The sequence below is a fragment of the Corvus kubaryi genome, unplaced genomic scaffold, assembly GCF_017639235.1.
Source record: "Corvus kubaryi isolate FWS band 111438036 unplaced genomic scaffold, C.kubaryi_AGA036_p1.0 72, whole genome shotgun sequence".
In the NCBI taxonomy this organism is placed as follows: domain Eukaryota; kingdom Metazoa; phylum Chordata; class Aves; order Passeriformes; family Corvidae; genus Corvus; species Corvus kubaryi.
This window is the reverse complement of record NW_024582060.1, coordinates 1,996,411-2,022,107: the sequence shown is the minus strand read 5'-3', so window position 1 is coordinate 2,022,107 and position 25,697 is coordinate 1,996,411. Positions and strand designations below refer to the sequence as shown.

Here is a 25,697-nt window from a genome sequence, read left to right as displayed (position 1 = left end):
AAGGCAGGGGTGGGATGTTATATAAAATCACAGCTTTGCAGCTGGCTTAAATGCTTCTTCACTCCTGATTTGATCCTGAAATTGTTGCTCACTGCACTGTGAACACCTTTGCCTACAGAAGCTTGACTTTTGACACAACCATGGCAAAGACAGAACACCTCCCTTCTGAGATTTTTGGAAGAGAAAATGGTCATCCCTGCCCCCATATCTCTGAGCATGTAAATAAGATCTGCTGCTGTTTTTCCTTCCTTCAGAGGGCCTACACAGAAGAGGAGCTGAATGCCAAGCTGACGCGGCGAGTGCAGAAAGCTGCCCGCAGACAAGCCAAGCAGGAGGAGCTAAAGAGGTTACACAGAGCTCAGGTAGCGTCTCACAAGCCTCTTGTCATGGCACACACTCACCTCTGTGTGAAAGCACCCTGATCCTGACATTCCTCTGAGGGTGTCAGAACAGAATCCTCTCTTTCTACGGGAGTGTTCCTGCTCCTGCCCCCTCTTTCAAATTTCATGTCATGCCACAGAGAAGTGAAGAATGGCAGGAACCTATCATGAGGGTTTTACAGGGAGAAAAATAATGCCTGTAACACCTTTCTAGCTGGAGATGCACTGAAAGGAACAGTGATACACAGATAATGCCTGATGGAGCTTCACCTATCATTGATTGCTTTGCTAGTTTATGCTGGTGGGTGAAGTGTTATCAAATGAACCTTTAATTACCAGAGAATCTGCTGGAAAACTGTTAACATCATCTATAGGTGATGGGATTTGTCAAAAACTCAGGGCAGGGGCTCAGCTGACTGAATAGCATCACCTCTCAGTTCAGTGTTCAGGAAGGTGATAGGAGTTGTAGCAAATGAGTGAATATCAAGGTGTTTGCAAATTTAGGGGTTAGGATGTAACAGGGTGAGGAGTATGTTGTCACCAGAATCTGTGATGCTTGCTGTTGAAGCAGGGGATTATTGTTGAATACAAATACTTGGTTTTGAAAAGGCAAATTTGACTGAAGTCTCTTAGTGCTGGATGTGTGCTGCAGATAGAGCAAGAGAATTGCTTTGGTGAGGTTCTGCTCCATTCTCCTCTGAACAGATTATCCAGCGGCAGTTGGAACAAGTGGAAGAGAAGCAGAGGCAACTTGAGGAGAGGGGAGTTGCTGTGGAGAAGGCCCTTCGAGGAGAAGCAGGTATCCATCACAACTTGGTTTGGTTTTCCATGTTTTCTTATCAAGTGCTTGTGCAGTAATCCATAGCTGTTTGGATTTTAGAGGCCATTGGACCATTATAGCCTAGAGACTGAGCCCAATGTGAATCCGTTCTCCCTTTTCTGCTCTCTTTTTGAGGCCTTGTTTTTCCTGTGTTTCTTCTAATTCTGCAGCTTCCCTGTTGGCAGAGACTTAGTTCACTTACCTTTATTTGAGGTGTAGGAGGTAATTCTCCAGCTACTAATAATGGCTGACTGTTTCTGCATACCACTGGATCCTACAGCTAGAAAATTGCAGAGGTTTCCTAGCCACCATTCACACAAAGTTGTCACAGTAAGACAACCCTGTTTGCCTGTTAAGGAAATAATTGTGAAACTGTGTGTGCTTTCTCTATTGTGTTGGATTATCAAGGTAGTGTCCTTACAAGGGACCATCACAGAACATCTTCCTCACTGCACAGCCCAGCACACTGGCTACTTCTGACAAAGTTGTGCAGAGCAGAAATGCACACGTGTCCTGAAAGGTATCCATGTCAAGCTGCTGGAGAAATGTTGTGTGTACTTAAATTAAATGAGTATCATCTGATCTGGCAAGCATACGAGTGGAGGAATACCTGGTTCAGGTAATGCTGATAGTAGTATAATGATTTGGAAAAAAAATCCTCAATTTGCAAGGAGTCAAATATCCAACAGGCAAATGCAGTGTGCGTGTACCTGACAAGGCCAGGATTATGTACCTGATTACAAGGGGCAGAGTTCAGAAATGGCAAGAGTGGAACAGGTGTTTGGAAAATGTTTGCTTGTTGCTTGAAGAGCCACATCTACGCCTCTGAAAATGGAGCTTGGTTAAGCAGTGAGGGTGCACCCGAGAAAAAGTAAGTTGTGACTTCCTGCCAATTACTACTCAGCCAGAATTAGGTATGTCTGGTGCTCTGTAAGGGTGTGCCAAAGAAGCAGGACTGAGTGCTTACCAAAGCAAATAGGCACTACAGGTGTGAAGAACAATCTTGAGGACTTCAATATGTTTATGATCAGGCTTTTTCATTTGTGGGATCAAAAAAATAGCCTTGTGCAAACCCCTGTGTTTGCGGAGCTGCCTCCTTCCTTATGCTGTCTGTTCCTGTGTGGCCCCACTCTGTTCTCTGGCCTGCCAGTTACTGCACTTACTAAACCCACCTCCATTGTTTCTGATGGTTCTTTTCATTTTCCTTCTTTTCATCTGGAAGTCCATCTTGATTATTGAGCTGCTGAATGACTTTCATGTAAGGCATACCAGCACAAGTGGAAAATCTTAGCAGCTGAGAAAATATTATTCATGATAGAGTTTTCTCACTGAAGAATCACAAAATGCCTAGAGCACATTCAGAGAGGACAGAATATCACCAAGAGTAAGATAGTATAATGGGAGACTGCAGAATTAAACCTTTGAAAAAATAGCTTCTCACTCCCAGCTCTCCCAAATGGAAGCAGTCTGAGATGAGCTTGTGTATTTGTGAATTTCCTAGCAGAGCTGTGAAATTGTGGGTCCTGCTTTGCAAAAGGGATCTTTTCTTCAGGAAGTCTCTAGGGTGTGCCTTGCTCTTGCTAAATGTTTCTGTCAACAGGTCATACATTATCTTTGCAGAAGCTTAACTCTGGCATAAAGAATTTACCATCCTCAACTCTTCCCCTTATTTCAGGAGATCAGCCAGAAACACATTCGTTGGGGTGGAAAAAAAACCCCAACCATATTCTAATCTGTGTTGACTGAAACACAAGATTATAAATCAATTCCGTGCTTCACCCCTTCAGGTACTCTTGCATGGCCATAGAATCATTTAGGTTGGAAAAGAACTTTAAGGTCATGAGTCCAACCATGAACCCAACACTGCCAAGCCCACCACTAAACCACGTTCCTAAAATGCCACATCCACACCTCTTTTAAATACCTGCAGGGTGGGGACTCCACTCCTGCCCTGGGCAACCTGTTGCAGGGCTTGACAAACCTTTCCATGAAGAAGTGTTTCCTAATATCCAATCTAAACCTGCCCTGGTACAACTGTAGGCCATTTCCTCTTGTTGTGTTGCTTGTTACTTGGGAGAAGAGACTGACCCCCATCTGGCTACAACCTCCTTTCCAGAGGTTTAGAGAGCAATAAGGTTTCCCCTCAGCTTTCTCTTTTCCAGACATTTTACATATGTTTGCAATAAAGTAACTGAATTCCTTCTTTTTGAGATCTGTGGCATCACATTCCTTAAATACAGTTAATTTCTGCCTGCAATATCCACTAATTATTCGAGAGGGAAGCATCATTTTTCTGTCATCTGCATTGTGACCTAACGGTGACCACTACATTCAGCAAGGGCTGCTGTGTAAAGGTGAGGAGTCCTGCTCTTGTCTCTGATCAGTCTCTCCCCTAATGAAACCATGAAAACAAAAGTTCAAAAAGGGAAATGCAGTGTGTAAAGTGGTGTTGCCATCCAAAAAAAAAAAAATCTCTTTATGAGGTTGTACAAGGAGAAAAAATGGGGGAGCTTGCGAGGTATGTCTGCTGTGCACTTAGTTTGTCCACATAAATAGAGAAGGATTGCAGTACAGCATCAAAATAATGGCTTTTCCATAGACAGCAGCCAGTATTAACTGTTCAGGGACAATGTATTAGGCTCCATAATGAGTGGGTTTTTCAGGTTCCCTCCCTGTAGGGAAAGAAAAAATCACTTATTGGTTAGCATTTAAATATGAGGTTTTGGGTAATGTTAATGGTAGTTTCTTACTACTTAAAAATCCAGACAGAAGAAACACAATTCTGTAACTTGCAATGATTCTTTTCTTTTTCTGTTACAGAAAAAGACAGACAAGACCATCTGAACTACTTCTCTATGTAGTTTATCATCTTCTAGCATATTGCTTTAGTCATCTTTCCTGTCTGTAAAGAATTGCAAATTTTTCTTTTGTAGAGGTCTTCCACTAACTTTAATTCCTCAGATCTCTCAGCTCTGGACCACTTTCCATTTGTAGAAAAAAAGGGTTTTTCAGTTTGACTGGTAAGAACAAAACCAGTTCTCTAGATAAAAATTTCTTTACTTAGAATAGTTTTGTTTCTACTTTCTATCCACTTTGCATCATCCTTAATATGTTACTGGCAAGTAACTTACACTGAGAAGACTCTCAATAAATTCTTCACAGTGATGCCCTGCTGTCTTCCTGAGAGGTTATAGCTTTAGATCCTAGCAATAGATAGAGGCAGCTCAATATTCTTTCCAGGAATTTCACACATTATCTGCTGTTTGTGAAGTTGGAATACTTACAGGGTGGTACTTGCTCTTCAACTAATCAAACTCAGAAATGTTTTGGATGTCACCATCAACTTTAATTCTGACAAAATAATTGTACCTTGTTGGCCACCTCCTTGTCTTTTACTTTTTAAAATTAGCTCAGCCTCAGGCATGGCACAGTTGGTCTTTTATTCTTTCAAAAGCTGAATGCTCAGTCTAACATTTCATTTCTGATTCAGAAAATCTCACAACCTATGATTACTTAATTGCCTTAATATGTTCTCTGTGATTATCTTTGAAAATCTCAGCCTTTGATAGTTGCATTCATAGCAAGAATGAATGATTAGGAGGGTAAACTCTATTTCAAGTGGCAGTGTAAGCTCTGTTCCAGGGGCAAGTTTGTCATACACAGGTGGTCTAAGCTACTGTCATTCCTTGTTTTCCTTCCCTCCCTCCCCCCTTCCTATTGCACCATGGTATTTCACTACAGTGGTAAAGTAGGATCTCAGTGAAGAATTTTCTCAGTTTTTTGTGGTGTCCCAAGAGACACCTTGGATGAGTTAATTAATGTAATATAATATTACTAATGCAACAGTACTTTGTATTATAGTGCATTCGCCTGTTTGGACATGCTAATGACTTTAATTTCCTCTGTGAATTTTTCTTTTTTTCAATTATTAACTTAAAGAGATGTCAAATCAGAAATTTCCAGAACCTTTCTTTTATTCCCTTTAGCATAAACCTTGACAGTTGTTTTTAAGAGCTTGGAAAACATCTACTGTCAGATCAATACTGAAAAGTTTAAGAGCCCCCTCTTTACATCAAATGAATCCTATGCAGTGAGAAATATTGCTCTCAGTGTTTCCATCTGTCTCCTCCCAACGAAATGTTCCACAGTGCTAGACTCATGGTGCACTTGTCTCTAGCAGCTGTGGAAATGCACATCTCTGTCCTGAAAGCTGCTGTGCAGTTCTTGCCTGGCACAGAGACTGCATTAGCAAGAACACACAATCCCATCTTCCTACGCCTGAGTGTTTGCCATTCATGTCAGCACTCACTCAGTGCCTTCCACCTGTGTGCCATACACCATCCTCCACTCACCCACCTCCAAGAAATCAACCCTTACACCTTTCCTGTAGCTGTCCTAAGAAATTACACTGTTTCCTTCTGACATATTGCTCAGCTCCAAAGCAACAGGATTAATTCTGCTTTTCTCAGCAAGAACAGGAGAGACATCAGTGACAGGTACTGCTGCAAACACAAATAGGTGAAGTGTCTCTGTGTAAACTTCTTGATTTTTCCCCTCGGGAGTCCTTGCCTGCCTGCTGGAAATTTTCTCTTCATCTTCCCAATATATATGTTTGTGATATATTTGTGTGTGTGTGTGTACATATATGTATATCTACAGAGAAAGACAGACGTATAGTGTTTGTATATATGTGTGTGCCCACGTGTAGCTGCCTGTCTCCTGTTTGCCCTTTTCTTTGTTTCTATGTCTCTCTCATATATTGCTTTGATTGTATGGGGCTAGGGTGGGTATCTGACTCAATAACTCTGTCTTCACCAATTCCTTGTTGTAGACTATTGGGGAGAGTCTTATTACAGTGACCTCATCGACTTGCATCTGGGTGGTATGTATGGCTGAACCTCCTGCTGACACTAACCCTGCTGACACTCCTCCCCACCCCTCCCTTCACCTACTTCTCCCATCCTTGGCTCACAAACAAGAAGAAACAGCCCTTGCACATGACTGATGATAGCAGAACCCCTTTTCCAGCTCAGGAGGAGGAGATCCTGGCATGTTCCACAAACCATGTGTAAGGCTCCCTCTTCTATTTTTCACAGTGCTGATTTTTTTTTTTCAAAATTCGCTTACTGTTTTCATTCCAGCCACCTTCCCAGTTAGCAGTGGAAGGTCATTTTGGTTTTTTGCTTCTCCTTTGAAACGTACAACTTATCACTGAAATTTTCTTTAGGAAAGAATTTTAAGGGGGACAGCAAGAGCAAACAGCACTGTCAAGGATTAGTCATGCTATTGCCTCCGTCTTGCCCTTCTGAGGATCATTTTTTTCCTTCCAAAAAGCCAGAGTGTGTTGTTGATCTAACAAAATGAAAATGCTCCCTCAAGGGACTTTGAAAACACTTGCAGATGACAGATATCTTCTTTCTTGTTTTGTCTTACTATAAGGTTAGAAAAGAATCTGCTGTTAAGAATTCCAGTCATTTTTGCTGGAATCTGCCGTTAGTTTCCAAGCAGTCCGGTTTGCATCATTACACAGCTATTAAGCTGCTTGCTATGCTATTGCTTTAATACCCCATTTAGTGCTAAACACACATTACAGTGTTTAGTTCTCATTTTCACTTGCGAATCTGGTCATCGCTCTATACCATGGTTCTGCCTTTGCTTTAATTAATGTTACTTCCCAAGTCCCTTAGTAGGTGATTAACTTTTGTTTAGCATTTGCCTATTTTGAAAATTAAAATTTCCTTTGCTAGTTTAACCACCCAAAATCTGTTCTTATGAAGTGAACACATCTGTCTGTCAGCAGATCCAGGAGAAAGCAAACTCTGCTCAGTTGCCTTGTTATCTGAGGGTCTCGTTTAGTTTCTTTCAGAGTATGAACTTGCTCGTTCTAAGTTGTGTTTTTTTGAGGGACTGCACTGCAGACCAGCTCTGCAGAGGGAGAGATCCACACTCTCTAGGCCTGATCCAAGACACATCACTGGAAGTCTTCCCTGATTTCATTGTGTTCTGCATTTGATCCTTCAAACACAATCTTTCCCGGGTTTTTAACTGCCATTTTTTTTCTCCTGCTCAGGGAGGTTGTCCCACATAATATCTACCTGTACCTATCTGTTGTGAATTACTCATGGCACAATAGACTTTTATTGAAGAACATCCACCTGAGTTAAGAATATCCACCCAAGTGCAAGTTTCAGAATGGAAAACTTTCCTTCTTAGTCAACCTAATTTGTTGCCCAGTTCCCCTGTGCTAATTTTGATGTGATAGTCCTCTGCTAGCCCTGTGCTTCACTCATTGTTCAGTCCCTCTGGCATTCTTTCCTGGGGTATCTCCTGCAGAGAGACTTTGAAACCCTCTTCATGGTTTTATCCACCAGGGCTGGCCCATACCCATATGTGCATAGAGTAGGAGCTGTAAAAGGGTTGATGCTGAATTACACTTAACAGACCCTTATCCCTATTTAATGCTATCTCCACTACACCTCTCCCTCCTCCTACCTCTGCTCCTAATGCCTCTTTAGAGACAGCGATCCCATCCAAATCACTAATAGTGGCTTTAAGAAAAGCAAAATAATCTTCACTTAAAGGGACACTGTCACTTCAAAAAATTGTTGTGTTGCAGAAAAATCTTAATTGGAAATGGAATTCACTGTTTATCTCTCTGCGTGTTTGCTTTTTCTGTTTCTCTGAGCTCAGTCACCTCAGAGTGGTCATTTTTGAACAGGCTGCTTTTATTCATATGGTGACTCAGTCACTTGGGCTTCCAACAGTCAAGAGTGAATATTCACGTGTTTTTAAAAACAGTTGGTACATCTTAAAACTCTTATCAAATTTCTGCTCACCTCAAAAATACTGTTTTCAAAACAAATTTTAAAAAACTATGTCGGGCAGTATCCCTTTAAATGCAGTGAGCCAGTATAGCCTGGAGTACGTGGCTTTATAGTATTATTTTATTGCCTCTGTAATTTGCTTTATATTTGCTTTTGGGGCTGCCAGAACACTTTTGCCAGAACGGATACATTGCTGTGGTGATACTTGTCACCTCAAGCAGCAGATACAGAGCTCAGCTTCGAGATTAACATGTCTGTGCAGGATGTGCATCTGGGTGGAGTGCCATTAAAATCCCTGGAGGTCCTGCTGAGCACTGCAAGCAGCTTGGATTCTATTGGCAACCCGTGTCTCTGAGGCATGGGCATGACTCTAGTCATGCTGTCCTAGAAGATTAACAAAACTTGCAAAGTACTTGGGAAAGTTATCTGTAAACTGGTAATATTTAGTTGTTACAGATTGCGCAACAACTTCTGCAAGGAGAGCGGTAACTTCTGCCATCCTGGTCAACTTGCATTGTGTAGGATTACAGATTGCTGTCTTAACTAGCTCCCTTGCTCTGCTCAGATGTCATAATCCTCTCTTCCTGTTCTGAAATGTTTTGTACCGTTGCTGTAACGCAGATGTTTCATTTCACGCTACAGATGGTCGCATTTCAATTCTGAGTAATTATTCCTGTGTGTATATTGTGTGCATGGTGTTGTTAAAAGAACATTGCAAAAGTTGCAAAGTCAACTGAAATGAAGACTTTATATTATGTTGATATATCAACAGATTAAAAACCTTCGGATCCACCACAGACAGCGGTCTCATGTCCTTATGGAATAACTGGTAGCAACACTAGGTTGTCATCTTCTCTGTAGATCCTTATGGAGAGGAAAGGGGACACAATCAGTGATTTTATAGCTGTTTGTTGGCAGCTGTGGAATAGTGAGACTTGAAAATATGGATTCTGAGCCAGACAGTGGAAGATTGCAGTGGTCTGGTGGATATATACTCTTTGTCCTTTTATTCCTTCTTTTCAGACAGTCCTTGTCCTGATCCTGTCTTACTTCATCCAGAGCTCCTTACCCCACTTCCATTGTCATTCTCAGTCCCAGTTTCTCCTTCTCAGGCATTTAATTTTAATCTTGACAAAGAAATCCTAGAATTCTACCCCTCAGACCTCCTATTCCTCTCCACTAGCTACTCCTGCTCTGGTCTTCCTACTGACACAGTCTCCACAGTCTAAATCCCAGCCTTTGGACTTCTTCCAAAAATTTTTTGGGCTCTGCTCCCTCTTCTGCCCAGCATTATTTGTCTGGAAAATGTTAGGTCCTGCCCTCTTCTCAAGTCTGCCTTCTCCTTTCACCCCTTCCCCTTTTTTCCCCCTCTCCTTTGTTTGTTCTCCATTAGTCACCTTGCCTCCTTAGTCCCAGCCTCCCAACCCACTGACTCCTTGTCCCAGTTTGCTCCTTGTCTGCCTCTGGAAAGTACCTCCGTTGTTTCCTCTTCATTCAAGTGAGCAGCTTCCTTTTCCTTGCACCCAACAGGGAATCATTAAGTAAACAGCCACACACTCCCATCTTGCTTTGTTCTTGGCAGGGGTATGCCAAGAGAGGCAAGAAGGATGTAGGGAAGAGAGCTGGTCCATTTGATAGTGTTGATTTCAGACTCATGTTCTCCCTTCTTGACAAGAGCCTTACGAACATCAGGTAAACAGGGCAGGGAAGTGCAATTGTTTGGGTTTTTAAAAATCTTTGTACTCTGTTTAAAGCACATTCTACAACAACTTCACTTTTTATTAACGTTTTTAAAATATTTGAGCTTACTACATCCTTTAAAGTCTTGCAGGTCTGACTCTGCAAGGCTGGAGTCTGATATATTCAAGAGGAATCCGTCCTATTTCTTGTGATTGGCAAACACAGCTCTCCTGGAAGGGGAGTGGAGTTGTAAGACAAACACTGTTTTCGCAGTCTGCACCTGTTTTTGAATTGGTAGCATGTTTTCTTTGCTGTAAACTTTGAGCAGGAAAGAGCACTTGATAAGCAGAACTTGTTAAATACCAGTACTTGTTAGGCAATTGCCATTTACCTGCTTCTTTCTGCACACCAAGACAACAGTCTTGGGAGACAGGGTCAGTGCAGGACTGTATTCATTCTGATTGCATTTCGAAGTGCCTCAAGGTCTAGTAGGAGCAGAAGACTTCTGTGGAGTCATTTGTGTGTGTGTTCTGCTCCAACTATTGCTTTCCCTATTTTTTTCCTTCCCTTCCCTGCCTTCCCCCACCCCCTTCTGCTGGATAAATAAAAGTGGTTCAGTTTGCATGACAATCCATGCAGTCTGTGAGTTTTCCCCAGGTTTCTTCTAGTGGTTGTGCTTTTTAGAGGATATTGAGTTTGACCCAGATTTAATAAACTGTTCAGTCAGACGTGCTGAGTGATGTGCTTGTGGGATATTTGTCAGAATCCTTGCTCTCGACCTGCAGTTCTGTGGATGCTATTCTCCAAGAGTTGGCTTTCTGAATCCTTGGTTTTTAACAATGCTGCTGTTGAACAACTTCACCAAATAGTAAAGTTGGAATGCTTTATTTTTCAGTACTTGGGTTTCTGACCATAACCCGATTTTTTTTAAGGGTGGAAAAGAGGACAATTTACTATGATCAGTGCAGTTTGACTTACTGATCTCTTTTGGACTGATCCATATTTTAAGCACTGATTTAAAATTAGAGCTTTTAGTATTCCTGATAAGTGAGGGATGAAGTTTGTTAGTAGAGTAAGTTTCCAAAGTGTCACGCTTTTAGCTTGTGAGGGCAAGTGCCACACAACGATTCAGTAGAACTGAGACTGGCCTCAGAGCTGGATTTCCTGGCCAGTGTTGCTGTTTTCCAAACCACCATGATTAGTCAGCAGTATAGAAATCAAAATCTTTGGATGCAAAGCTTGCCAAGGTCATGATACCACTTGGTCTGTGGTATATCTGTTCAAGTAAATTTAACTTGAAATGACTCACCACTTCCAGAAATCATCACAGCTGTCATATCAAAAAACAGGGGCAAACAGTGAAGGGGATCAGTGTGAGCTGTAGCTGGGGATAATGGGGTCTGCCACCCCAAACTTTGTGCTGTGCTCTCTTCCCCCTGATCGATCATTTTGACCACTGTGCTTCTGATTGTGAAGAAGTAATATGGAGTGAGAGAGGAAAAGGACAAAACCAAGAAGAATTTCTCTTTAATCAACAGGTAAATAAAGATTAGAAAAGAATGCAACAGTCCAGTGTAGCTTCTGTAACAAAGAGCAGTGTACAGTGAAAATGAAGGTGTATTTTCATAGTGGCAATACAATTTCTGGTCCTTGTTTTGAAGAGGCTTTTGAAGCTATGGTATTTATTCTTGACCTGGCTCTTGGTTTCCACAACTGTAGCAAAGTTTGCAATCTCTCAAGAGTACTGTGACAAACAAGGTCATTCTTTTGGCTTTTTTACACAGAAGCAAGGTAATTGCAGTCACTTTATAGATGGGATGTGCAAGGCAGAGCTTCTGCCTCTCAAGACTGTTCAGTGTGCTCAGGAACTGGGGCATGCTCCTTTCCTTAACGAGCTGCAGCTCCTGCCTCCAAACCATGCTCCAGCTTGCCGGCAGCTTGGACTGCTGAGCTCTGCTGCCACACACAAGAAGAGCTGGCCTGTGGCATTAAAAGGGAGCAGCTCGTGACTAACACAGTCTGTTGGCAGCTCTATCCCTCTGGTGAAGAAAAATGGTAATTTTCTCTCCAGAAGCTATAGCCACACCTTAGACTTGCTGGCAGCATAAGGGGGAACCTAAGAAGGGAATTGTCACAGAAATGGTTCTTCTCTTGCCCTTCAGCTCATTCCAAACAAACTGCATCAGCAGGTGTTGCTGCTGCCAGCAGCACTCTTTTTTGTTGTGGATGAAGACCTGTGTCAGTATATTGGTGGTGAAGGAGACTTAAACAGGAAGGGGGTTAGGTTTGTTGAGTTTTTTTTAATTTGCACAACGAGTGGGTTTTTTCCTCTCTGGCCCTGGCACCACATCCAGAAAAATTGTCTTGCAGTGATGATCCTATTTATAATTTAATGAGACTAGGAGGTGGTGATTTCTCTTCTCTAAACAACACTATAATAATACTATTTACTGTAGGATTGGTAATAGCTTTTGGAGCACTAAGCCATGAAATAAGGTTAGGAGAACCATGGGAAGTAAGTTTTCAGGTTGCACTTTGTTCTTGCTGTTAAGAACCTCCAATACATAAGGAACACTTTCTAAAGCCTTGCTGATCATCCTGTTTTAGACAGCAGTTGTTTCCAAAGTAATTGTAATGATCATTACCTGTATTCACTGATGTAATTAACTGTAATTTACATCTAGAGTAGCTGCAAAGGATCTTAGTTGCAAAGGTTATGTTTATTATCTTACTAAAAAAACATGTTGACTTTTCTAGTAGCAGGACTAGTGTAGATACCATGGACTTTGTAACTTGATTCAAGGACAGATTTTCTTTAGACAGAAGTGGGAAGATAACTAAGAGCAAGGGAGGAAAATACAGTTGTGGGGAGTGAGCTCCATATTAGTCAGGTGCTGTGTAATCCCTGGGGCTTTTTACTGGAGATCAAGGATGGGATCCTCTCCTAGTATCAGACCACTTGCTCACTGATGACAAAAGCTAGTAGTTTGTGGCCATTTTACAATTAGATGAATGACATTTTCACATACTGGGTATTTATTTTCAGCTCAAATACGGAAAACTGGAAGTTCCTCACCAAGTCTCTATGTCCATGGCTTGAAATTTGTCAAACCCCAGTTCTGAATGAAATCGCAAACCCTGAAAGAAGCAGATTTTTCTGTACAGTTAAATCTCCATCTCCCGACCACCCTCAAAATAGTGGTTAGACCAAGTTAGAGTATTAAAGCTTATACAGAAGAATTAATTTGGAATAAGATAGGATGGGAAATAAAAAATGCTTAACACATATGCACTAAAAGCTCTGCTTTGTGTGGAAGCATATTCTTCACCATAACTTTGTGGTCTGGGGTTTTTCTTGTTTGTTTTTGCTTTTGTAACCTGGTCTCTGTGAAATGGCAGTTGTAGGAAAAAAATCCTTAGTATTTTTCTATTTTAAATGAAGAAATTGGAAAATTCAGAACAACTGTAATTAATCTTCTGGTACTGTCTCAACTATTGTTGGTACAATGCTTCATTTGTAACTGCCCTATGGCCATCTGTGGCACCTCTCCTAATGTTGCCCCTTCCTGCTTCCAGTACAGAGGTTTCTTCTTCTGAGAAAGCCATGCTGCTTAGTCACGGGCTCTGAAGCTGGTGTGCTCTCCCTCTAGCTCCAGTGTGTCCTCCATGTGCTGGTCTAGTTCTGTGATGGTCCCTTCTAAAGCCTTCCCAGTTCACTGGTACTCTAATTGTGTAGAGCTTTCTCTGAACCACAAACATCAAACTCTGCTGACTTCTCCAAAATGAGTGTTATTCTTATCATACTGTTGTTGTGGAGTTTATGCCTTTTCCCAAGACAGAAATGCCTCCTTTCTATAAATGCAGCTGTGCCCTGAGCCCAGTAAGTGTTCCACTCTGGTAGCTCTGACATTTCAGAGTTCATCATCTCCCTGGTGCATGTTCTCCTGTAACTATTAGTGACATTGGTTACTGCCTACTGTTTATCTCTGTAATGTTAAGTACAGCTGAAAAGCAAGTTCTTGGTGTTAAAACAGCTGAACCTTTTGAGAGATGAGAAATGTTTGTCCTTCAATGGCTGATGGAAAAGATGATTAAGATTCAGTAAGTCACCAATACTAACAGGACTTGTAAGCTTTAAAATGCTTTGTGGAATGAAAACATCAAGGGAGAGCTTTAAATTTACTGGTTTAACTCTGTAAAGTCCTCACTTGGTCACTGCCCCTGCAGACCCTGATGTGAATCACTTTATAGGTGTAAAAGCCTTTTCCCCTCTAAGGACAAGAATCCAGTGGGGTACATGTGTACTCACCATACTTGGCACAGCAGATCCTGGCAGGCTGGTTCCATGGTAATCAGATTCTCCCTGTGATGTTCCCTGTCTGAAGACATTCTATTCCGTTATAAAGGACACTTTTACCATCAGTGGATGCTGCCACGGTGATAAGAGCATGGTCCTGATAGAGCTTTAAGGTAGGGTGGCTGCTTACAGCTGGTGTCTTATGCATGCAGGTGAGACTTACTGTAACCCTGCTTGAAATCTGACATTTATCAGCAAAAGTTAAATACGTGTCTGACTCATCCTGACTTCTGGGTCACGATTAAAGACCTTGCAACTGAAAACTGTTCCTTAGGAAAAGTGCAGTAACAGTAACCTCCTGCCTGGTATTTGTACAGCTCAGTAAGAGTTCACCAGTACCTCAGTCTACCTCTTACCTGTTATCTGTGCTTATTAGGGACATTATTCATCTGTAGACTGTGTCCCTTGTTTCTGCTTCTCCATTTCTTGTATTTTTTCTTTTCTTTTCTTCTTGTGTTTCCTTTCTTTCTCACTCTTATGCTTTTTGTCCTTTGCTTGTCTTTTATTTCACCCCTTTCCTCCTCTTCCGTTCCACTTCCAACTTCCTCTTCCTCTCCTGCCTCTTCCTCTTCCTCGTTTGGTCCTATTGAAGTTGAGCCCAATGCCGGGACACCACGTCGTAGACCTCTCTCCTTCTGCCCTTGCTGTGCCCATGAAGGTAACGTAACCTCACACACCCCGTGTCCTCCCTGACCACAGCTGGGTTGTCATAGCAGCACTAGCCAGCTAGTGACCACAAGGCCCCCAGCCTTTTTTCTTGCTGTGTCCCCAAACCAACCTTGTCTGTAGCTACCTGGTAACCAGCTTCTCTGAGCCTGTGGCAAGTTGTTAAAGGTACAGTATCCCTTTTGCTAGTCCCAGCTGTGCAAGAGAAGGTGCAGTGACTGGGAGGGACAATGGGCAGCAGCTCTGGGACCAGAAATGTCACACTCAAAAGTTTCTATTTTCATTTGGTGGCTTCAATTTCTCTATTCCTCCTGAAAGATGTTTGGAAGTTGGGATAAGGGATTACAATCTGTTTCCTTAAATACGGCCTTTTAATTAGCCTATAGGGATTAAAGGAATACTGTGTCTTTATAAGGACTGATTTGAAAAGCATCCTTGAACTTTAAAAACCAACAGACCTTAAGTAAAACTAGTTTTCCCTCATCTGTCTTGCTGAGTGCATTCTTTAACTATCCCAAATGGAGTTTGCTGTAGAGTTTCCATTGCCAAGGCATGGGGAAGGGGTTGTGTGTTCATGGTGTAATTTTGCTAACCACTTATCTGCTTTCCATGGTGCTCCCTCACATCAGTTGTCAGTGCTCCCTTTCCAATCCTCCCATTTTTCCTCTACTCATTGGCTGTTTAAATATACTTACGTATTCCATAGGTCAGTAGCATTGTGTTTTTGGCTTTATCTTAGAGGCATTTGTTTTCTATACATCCTGGCATCGGAAAGGAAGGGGAGACTTCCCAGTGTTTTCATGGCGCCACAGCACTGGACATCTGCATGTACAGTCTCCCTCTCCTGTCGCCACGTGGGCATATTGTGCAGAGATGCTCAGAAAGGAATGCTTGGAACTGAGCAACACACTGGTATAAAGTCCACGGAGCCGGGGGCTCTTAGGGTGGTACAGCCAGGTCTGGTATTCCCCAAGGGGCTGGTATGACACCTTTGCAAAGGCAGGTGAAAGGCAGCCCAAGCTGCAGCTTCCTAGGAGTTGTAGGCTCTCCGTTGTGTAGCTCCAGGGCAGCGCTTCTCTGACATGCTGAGGATGAGGCAGGGCACGGGTCGGAATTAAGTCGCCATTAATGTGGTATTTGTGATGTGTCTGTGTCATAGAGTTTGAATAGTAAGCTTGCTGCTTGATTATTTGAGCATTAGCTGGGCTATGTGAGAGCTTTTGTTCTTGATGTAGAGACCACGTATCCATAATACCAGAGACAGGGATGTTAGTTACCTTGGGATGCCTAGGTTACGTGCAGTGCAAGCTGATGGGATGCAGCAACCCAAAAGTGCTGTTGAGCTTGATTTGAGGCCTTACTCTGCTTCCACACAGGCAGGAGCATTGCTACTGGCCTTGATGGGGTCTGATGTAAATCACAGCAATCATATGCAGGTGGTTCAGTGTGGAATAAGTGGCCCAGACCAAGAGCTTGCCAGGAGGAGCCTCCTTGGTAAGTTCCTGTGTTTGATAAATACCAACAGAAGGCTTTGGGAACAGCATTCTGCGTTTATTCCACGTGACTCCTGACAGACACAAGATTCACCAGTGGACTGTTGAGTAAGTTTAGGAGTTCGTTCTAAAATAGAAGGACCAGCTAAGAGTTCTGTACTAGGTGGTCAAGGCCCAAGGTTTCTTTATTCTGCTTTCATATTAGCAAATGTGTTTGGGGGTTCTTCTTCTTTCTAGCACTGGTATGCAGTACAGCAGAATTAGTTTCTGTGTTCACTGTGCAGGGGGATCTTCAAGATGAATAGATATATGTGGCTAGGAGGAGCAGTCAGAAAAGTTTTATTCAACTGTTGGAAGAAGAAGAGACAAGATGTTAATTTTGGCTAGTAAAAGAAAAACTTGAGGACATGCAATTGAAGAAAATAAAGGTAAAACACATGGAGTGGCAATTGAATCCTTTTCTGATGAGCATATGTTTAAGTAGCTGGCATGAGCGTTTATAAAACTCTTCTAATGAAAGAAAAGTTAAATACTTGTAGAAATTGGGGCTTTCCGCAGAAAGAGTGAGGAAGAAACAAGTAATCACAAGGATATCAGAAACAAAAAAAAAAGTAGGCTCCAAAGAGAAGAGAATTGTTTTGGAGGTGGCTTCTACTCAACTGTGTGCTGTAGGCAAACTGAACGGACCCGGCTTGGGAGTGCTCTGGCAGCATCTTGCTCGGCTTTCTTTGCACATTTTGCCCCATTGTTGTTTTTGCAGTTTGGGCTTGTAAGGATTGCAGGGCATACCTGAAAATTTACCAGGTTTCTTTCTTGGCAGGCATGGGTAAGAAGGATGACCCAAAGCTGATGCAGGAGTGGTTCAAGCTGGTGCAGGAGAAGAATGCCTTGGTTCGCTACGAGTCTGAACTGATGATATTGTGAGTGAATGTGGAAAAAAGGGGGATTTTGTTATAAACAGTAGTGGAAGATCTGTCAATATTGTCATCCCTGTAAGGGCAGGAGGTCAGCAACCTCTTAGGCTGATTCGTGGCTGAGACAGAAATCCAAGTCCATTTCAGAGGAGTGGTAGAAGAAGGAATAATAGTGGTAAGGGATGAAAGTCCCAATTATTTGTGCACATGCAGAAGTACAGGTATGTGAGCCCTTCCCATGCTGTTCTTGTATAAAACACATCCTGTTTATGAAAGTGTTTTTGAGCAATGCAGAAATAATGTGTGACTCCTTCTGGTTTTAGTAAAGTTGGCTTCTAAGCATAGCCAAAAGTATTTAATTCAGTCACCTTTGCCATGTGGCCCTCTTTTCTGCCTGTAGTGAGACCCCAGAGCCTCTCACGTGGTCTCAGATGGTAAAGCTGTTTTCCTGTTAATGAAATTGGGAGTTTTTTCTGTTGCCATTGTGCAAATTCACTGAAATTCGTTTTGGAGTGTGTCAGCTCACCTCAGCAAAGTGGAAGCTGATGGCCTTAGTGGCAGAAAAGTCCCAAGGTGGTGTTTGCAATGGCCTGACATGTCCTTAAGTAATAAGTAATTTGTTAATAAGTAGCTTTGGTTTTAGAATGGGAAGTAGCAGGGGATATACATAGAGGTATTGCAGATTTATTTGCTCTTTGACTCTGCTCTGTATTTAGTTCACTCCTCTTTTGGCATTGCACTTCCTAGCTGAAGGCAAAGAACCCGAAATGTTAAAAGCACAATTAAATCTTTTAAAAACACAGTTATATGTCTTATTTAAGAGTTGCTCCAAACCAGATTGATAAAATGCACAGCAGATATCTCGAGAGGGAGCAGAAACTGAGAATGAATATGAAGCAACGTATGCAGTATTTTAATATACCTGGAACTTGGATTTCTGCTCTTTCCCTTTCAGTGCTCGGGAGCTAGAACTGGAAGACAGGCAGAGTCGACTGCAGCAGGAACTCCGTGAGAGGATGGCAGTAGAAGGTGCGAGCAAAAGGGAATATTTCATGGATTTTATGTGTGTATTTCTAGCCTCGTGTATGCTGATAGTTTTTGATATCTCTGTAGATCATCTGAAGACAGATGAGGAGCTCTCGGAGGAGAAGAGGATCCTGAACGAAATGCTCGAAGTAGTGGAGCAGAGAGATTCTCTTGTGGCTCTCCTTGAGGAGCAGCGGCTTCGAGAAAAAGAAGAAGACAAGGACCTGGAGGCAGTCATGCTTTCCAAAGGTTTTAGCTTGAACTGGTCCTGAGCTTAACACATTTACCTCTGCTGGTCTGTGTTGTCCAGTTGGCCTACCCTGCGTTTGCCAGAATTACATGGATAGGAAGATGTTGAAGGGGAAACCTCCGAAGGGTCCAACAGCATGCAGGGATTTGGTTTGAAGTACTCAGAAGCCTTTTGATAAGTGTGTTGGTTCCAGAAGCTTAAGTTTTACATGTCTGCAAGCCAAGTTGAAGAAAAGAGTTGAGACTGTGGAGTCTCCTTGAGGTCCTGTACGATGGACCGTATTTTTGTGTGTGTGGCAGGAGGGAGGGGGGAATAATCCATGTGTGGGGAAGGAGGTTAAGGGAAGAAGTACCCTTAACTACACTGGATTTAAGGCAGTCCGTTCCTTTCCCGTTTTTCTACACCAGTTTTAATAAAAGGGAGGGAAGTGGCAACCCTCTCTGAAAAACCACAGCAGCCTGTAGCAGTGGAGTCAGCTGTCTGAGAGAGCTCCAGGAGCCCAGGGCAACACCTTCTTTGCTTTAGTCTTCCTCCCCACCAAAGAAATCTGCAGTTGATCCCTTATTCATGGATATGAAGAAATGCAAGACAGAGAAGATACTACTATGTGTGATGGAACTCTCTGCCTCTTGGTTTTTGGAGAGAAGTGGGCATCAGTGGACTCTTTCCCTACCTTAGCCTCCTAAATCTTCTTGTGGGGAACAAGGGGAGCAGAAGAGAGAGGGAAGATGCCCATCTGCTTTGCTACACACTGGAGAGACAGCTACTGCTGGCCTTAGTCTTCATGGCCACAGCTCAGAGGCTGGTGGGCTTCCATGTTCTGTTTTTATTGTGACTGTTTTGACACTGGAAAATACTGCTGTGGGACAGTGGTAAGTGTGTGCTGGGGCAGGGGTGTTCCCAGGCAGCATTCCCTGGTTATTAGGCCCCTAAAAGGGAGAAGCCCTTAAGTGACTGAACCACCATTAAGACTTTTCAGTGTTTTTATTTTATTTTTTTTTTCCTCTGTATTTTGTTTTTGCACATTGGAAACGAAGCTTAAGACCTGCCTGGGCCCTCAGTCACTTTGACCCTTTTATGTCAATTAACTTATTTTTTTAATACTTGAAAGAAGATTCATTTTTGTATCTTTTAGGAAAAAAATGGACGAGTGATGGGTGTGTGTGCCTGCTGCATCCTACAACTTCCACTTCAAAATTACTGGACATTGTTACCTGTGGCTATTTATTAGTGTTCTTATTAATAATTTGATTGTTACACATATTTGATTGTGGAGGGAGTGTTTTAACTCTGTTAGAGAAAGACACTACTGCAGATTGGTCCTGCTTCACAGCAAGGGCAGCCTTTATGTACCCATGGATGCATCCTGCCCTAGGAGTTTTCCTTTAGGAAAAAATCCTGTGCACTCATGGAGTTTAAGAATCTATTTGTGTTCTTAGCATCCTTTTCTTCCACATCCCAGATTCTCTCTTTCGGACTTACAAACCTATATTTATTTAAATTTTACATTTTTATAACAAGAAAGCCAAAACTGTGAGGTAGAACTATCGCTTATGACTCTCTCTCACTGAAAGAGGGGATCCTCACACTCCTGGATACAGTTAGAGGGATTTCCATGAAAACAAAAATAGCCCATTTCCTGCTGCATCTGTTGGAAGAAGCTCCTTTTGGCCCAGTAAGTGAATCTGCTGCTTTTCAGCCAGGAGGGTCCTGACCACACAATAACCGATGAGCAGGATAAGCACTGAGCAGCTCAGCACCATTCCCTGTTGGACAGACTCCCTGGGCAAACCGTGTCCTTAACTTATCCTGCAGAGCTGAAACAGCACCGTGCACTGGGGATGCATCCCATCCTTCACATGATGGTGTTCAGAGGTTTTCCCTCCTTGGGATGCTGACTGTGCTCTTTTCCTGTTAAAGAAGTGCTAAGCCTGCTAAGACCTGATGTCTTTGAGAGCGTGTCCCACTCCCAAGCACATTTGTACAGCGTACTGACTCTTCCAGCTTGAATTTACACTGCTGGCGCGAGGCACCCCAGCAGGGCTGAACATCCTTCAGTCTTTCGCCCCGGCACAGAAGTTTGCATGGTTTCTTGCTGTTGGCTCTCTACTTCCTTCAGAGGGGTCTCCTGTAAGTCAAGGTCTATGATTTGAATTCACCTCTGACTTGGAAGAATACCCCAGGCTGAGGGAGAATGTGTAGGAGTGTCCGCGGGGACTCTGAGCAGTGCTGGTTGCTAACGGTGGAAACGTGTTTTCCACCCAAAGTGTTCTCCCTTTATTCCCCCTAGTGTTTTATGCTAAGGCATTACAAATTAAATCCAGATACTCGTGAAACCAAGCAGACAGGCAGCTGCAGTGCTACTTCATAACTCTGCACGTTAGCAAGTGGTACCTGCCATAGCAGCATCCCCGAGTGTTGGCTTTACCAACAGGATGTCCAACAAACAGAATTCCCCCCATTTGCCAGTGCAGGGGCCTGCTGCCCGAGTCAAATGGTAGTTGGCAATGGTAGTTTACAAAGTCTGCATTTGAGGGGCCAGTGGAAGCTGGAGCACAGGAGGAGGGAAGAAAGATGGATAGAAAGTTTACTGTAAATTGTCTTGTGCAGAGAATTGACCTCAGTCCATTTTATAGTGCACTCGGTATAATGGACCACATCTAACTTGTAATAAAAGGTCATTGACTGTGAGCTGTAGAACAGAAAAAAGTCCTGAGGAAGAAATACCAGATGGTTCCTTTTCCCTTTCATGCTGGGGGACATTGGCCAGATCTTTGCAATGCTGAAGAGTGATACCACTTGAGGGTGTAGTACCTTACTGCACAGAAAACCCACATATTCTAACCCTAAACTCTTTGGGTTGTGCTGAAATCCTCCAGCAGCAAGAATGAAAACGAAGAGCTAACATCGCACACACAAATTGATTAAAAATACACAAAAGGGAATGTTAAAAGGCCTTTTTATATCAAAATGGTTGTAAAAGGCACAACTTGTATTTGCTGTTCAGTTGCACTTTAAGAATATGACTTGCATATCAGATAGTGGGTTTTTTTACTCTCTGAATATTTTTAATTCAAATTTTGTATTTTTGAAGCTGAAGAAGGCTCTTGTGAGCACAAGATTCCTTATTTGTATCCGAATCCCAGCAGGATGTTCTAGCTCTTTGCGCTGCCCACGTGGGCAGCAGCAGTGACCCAGCCGTGTGCATTCAGTGACATGTGTCCATTTCACGTGTGAGGAGAGCAAAGAGACCCTCAGCTCCCGAGACGTGGGCACGAAAGGGTGTCTGTCCACAGGTGACATGGTCCTGCCCCGGGGCTGGCCGCTTCATCCCGGCAGGAGGTGGGAAGAGAGCCGAGCTTGGAACCTGCCCCGCGTTCGTTTTGAAATGGGCACACTGAGGATGGGGCAAAGCACTTCAGCCCCCTGCGGGGAAGGGAGGGGAATACCAACTCCTGGAAGGAAACGCCCAGGACGCAAATGGAGATGGGGGAGTGAGGACTGCCAGAACAACTAATCTGCTGTTTTCACAATACCATTTTTTTTTTAACTGTTCTGTTCCTTTTAACCATATTCTCATTAAAAGTCACAGCTGCCTGTAAAATTCTGAGCTTCAGAGAACTAGTGTGTGGGGAGGTGATAAGACATTTCAGCTCCAACTTTCAGACATATTCCTTCTTTCAGTTAACCAATATCCCCCCTGGTCTCACTAGGGCATGTTATAAACGACATTGCTGAACATATTTTAGAGCAAACTGCAAGTTTTAAAAGTCTGTCCTTCTCTCGCCGTCTCTGCATTTTCTGTAAATATTTGTTTGTATGTAAAGGCACCAGTGGATCCTTGGGCTACCCCCACGGTCAAGAATCTGAGTTTTGTGCAAAGCCTAGGCCTCTGTTAGAACACGGTGCTTGTGTAGAGCTAGTCACCACATTTGTGTGCACTCTGGTGGGTTTTAATATTTTTATACATCCTAATCCTGAACGTTATGAAGTATTCTAAGTGGTCTAGACAGCATGATCTAGAGCAGCCGGCAGTTCCCTTTTGTGAGCAGCTACACCTTGTTTGGTTAACATTCTTCTAAAACGAGTTTTCAATTAAGTGTTTACACCACACACCAGTGGAGGAGAGAGGTGTTGCATTGTAAAATCTCCCGTGTACAAACTGAAAAGCTGCAATGGGAATTTCAGTTGTCACTGTCTGCAAGAAAGAGAGCTCTAAAGCATACTAAAAACCAGCCTGTATATAGTTCACAGAAAAAGAGATCGCTGGCTTGTTGACCTCTGCAAAATAACAGAGATGAGAAGCCTTCCAAAAGCTCCTGCTTTTGGATTATTCAAGTACTTCTTGGCAGGTACTAGGCAGGGTAGCAGGCAGATGAGGATGTCACTAAAAGCAGATGTGAAGGGGAGGATGCCATGTTCTGATGGCATTGCAGTAATTTAAATACTTCTGTATCTGTGGGTGCATGCATGTGTGTGTGAAGTCTAATCCAGGCAAAGGGAGTTGCTTTGGCATCTGCCCTTTTGTATGAAAGTGAACTCTGATATTCAGATTGTTCAAGGCTTTTACGGTTGGCATGTATGGAGCGTTAACAGAAAAGCGGATACCCTTCCTGTACAAAACCAACTCTGTTCCAGCCTGTTTTCTTCTATTTGGTTGTGTTTTATTGTTTGTTTTTATGCACACTTGCTTCATTGGTGTTGAGATTTTAGCACCTCAGATGGCCAACTGAACTAAAAAAAAAAAAAAATAAAGTCATTAATTATTTTTTCTTTTTTGTTGGTGGCGTTATCGTTTCTTTCCTCTGCTCTCACTCCCTTGGTTGATGATTAATGAGGAGCTGAGAGGAGGTGATCTAGAGATAAATCTGGGTGTTAAAGGGCCTGGCTTCAGTTTCTCTTTTGCTGGCTCACTCTCAGCCACTCTGAATTATCTGATATCTTTATATCAATGATACACCCCCAGTGTATGTACATACTCTACATTGTTTCTTCAGATTCTCTGTGAAGAGCAGTTACAGTAAAAGGCCAAGAAGGGATGAAGGTAATATAAACTGGATTGTAGAAACGAGGATTTCATTTCTGTAGCTGAAGCTCACTTCCTCAGCCTGCAGAACTAGCCTGCTACAGCCTGAACATCTGATGCTGCTGTAGCAGCATTCAGTAAAATAATGGGAGAATTACATGAATGCCTCTGTGCTGACTTTTTTTTTTAATTTTTTTTTTTTTAAGAAGCAGAGGTTTCACACAGGATGTTGGGGGAAATCCCAGCTGGGGAAATCCCAAACAATGTGTTTTATTTTCTTGTTCACTCAACCATTCTCAAAACAAAGGATAAACCCTGGTGTTCCTATGGTGGTGTGATTAAAGGAAACCTATTACTGCAGCAGGAGGGATGACAGGCCTTGGATTTCCCCTTGCCTGGAGGCTGGGCCGGCAGACCGTGCTGCAGGTGGCAGGAGTGACAGCACTTGCTGCCTCAATTGTGCAGCTCACTAGGGCAGCAGCTCGTTGGGTATGCTTCAAACCTTGTAATTCTTCCTGTTCTTTTGGTCTCTTGCTCCCAAATAGTAGTGGGAATAAAAATAGTAGTGGGAGAAAGCTGTGGTTACCCAGGGATGGAGGATCTCTCTGCTCTCCAAAGTCCAGTCCCCGAGGATTTCTCACTGGATGCCAAAAGAAAAATGGATATCTGGAAAGCGACTGCTGGACTCTGGAACGCAGGAGGTTGGCTCCCATCCATCGCTTAGGAGACCAGTCTTGCAACACTTCCTCACGGGTACACTGCAAACTCGCTGGTCCTCAATCTCAATTAGGAACAAAGACATTCGGCTGTTTTGTAAACTGTGGATGGAACAACAGGTCTAGGGAGAACTTTTATCTGTTGCTTGCTTGGGTGAAGACCTACGCTGGCCGTCCGAGATAAGTGCTCCTGCACAGATTAGCTACGCGTGACTAAGAAATTACACCAGAAAAGGATCTTCTAACAAGTAAACCCTGCCCCAGGAGCCCAGCCTGGTGGCAGCTGCTGCTTTCCTTTTCCCTTGATAATGAAAGTAGCCTTCAGGAGCCTCTGACCGTTTCCACAGGTGCTATTCCATGCCCACGAAGCTGCCCCACCCACCCTGCGCCGTTCCCCTTGGCGCAGAACCACAGCCCCTCCCCAGCCCTTTGCCTTGCGTGCAGAGGTGAGGAACAGCACGGAAGTTACCGAGGTGGGAGGGGGAGTGTGCCCTCGGGAGCGCAGGAAGGAGGATGTCCGTGGGTTCATTGAGAAGCGTGCAGAGCCTCTTTCTGGCAGCAGCCGATATATATTATCTTCTACAGCCCTCCTGGCTGCACTCGGCCTGGCTGAAGACAATGAATGTAACTTGTCAGGAACAACAGCTATGGGAAAGTCATGCCTACAACCCCCTGCCATTCTGGCTTCCCTCATGTTTTATAGGGGTTTTTTTTTGAAAAGTCCTCACCATCAGTGCTGTGACAGCAATTAGCAATTGCTGCCTACATTAGTATTTGAATTTTTAAGTCCTGCATGTCAGAGAATGTAAACCTAATCCTGTAAGGATTCTACCTGGCCACGCATCTCTTAAGAATTCCAGCAAGTCCTGAGTGTATCTTCCTGCTTTAAATCCTAAGCAGGAATGGAGCAGTTACCAGGAACATGATCCTATAGGTGGTAATGGGTGAAAGCAACAGTGCTGGCATGAGGCTGCATCTCCTCCCGGAGCCACAGGGAAGAAGGGGGCCTCATGCTTCATTTTGTAGATATTACTTGAGGGATGTGAGGAAGAGTTGCCTCCTTCCTTAGCCTGCACCCTTTTACACAGCACTCAAAATAAGGAAGGAAAAAAACCCTGCTCCAGAAATCAGCTCCAGACAAAGCACTATTTTGCCTTGGCACCTTGGGAACAGTGTGAATGTCTGTGGACACCAGGAAAGTGGATAAACTAGTATTTCCTAACCTGCTGAGTGTGTGGTGCTTTTCTGCATGTCTCAGGTATGGGAATCATGTGGCTTTCTGTAAGCAAAAGATAACATCTCGTTTTTATTATTCACATTTTCTATACAAATATACAATCCATATTACTCAGATACTGGAAATAGAAAGGTATTAAAAAACCCACAGCGATTTCTCAAAAGAAAGAAATACACTTTGGATAGAAGGGACAGAGGGGGGCTGCTTGGGGCAGTGCTGACTTACCAAGACAAAGCTAAGTCTGAGGAAACAGAAACTTCTCTTCAGTTCCTTGAAATCACGTATTTGTGTGTCATTTTTCCCCCCAA

General features: G+C 43.1%; 1 protein-coding gene across 5 annotated transcripts in view; it reads left to right on the top strand.

Moving 5' to 3' along the window:
• Nucleotides 1-23,186, top strand: part of MICAL3 (microtubule associated monooxygenase, calponin and LIM domain containing 3) — a 163,432-nt gene extending 140,246 nt beyond the window's left edge. For 2 of the 5 annotated variants that reach the window (XM_042050251.1, XM_042050254.1), the window contains 7 exons: nt 255-362; nt 1,086-1,179; nt 6,032-6,082; nt 14,654-14,719; nt 17,041-17,140; nt 18,090-18,163; nt 18,248-23,186. In XM_042050251.1, coding sequence (XP_041906185.1) covers nt 255-362; nt 1,086-1,179; nt 6,032-6,082; nt 14,654-14,719; nt 17,041-17,140; nt 18,090-18,163; nt 18,248-18,432 — 678 coding nt within the window. In that variant the 3' untranslated portion in view covers nt 18,433-23,186. The remainder of the gene's footprint in view (nt 1-254; nt 363-1,085; nt 1,180-6,031; nt 6,083-14,653; nt 14,720-17,040; nt 17,141-18,089; nt 18,164-18,247) is intronic. The other 3 variants (XM_042050252.1, XM_042050253.1, XM_042050255.1) reach the window with 3 other exon arrangements.
• Nucleotides 23,187-25,697: the final 2,511 nt, after the last annotated feature.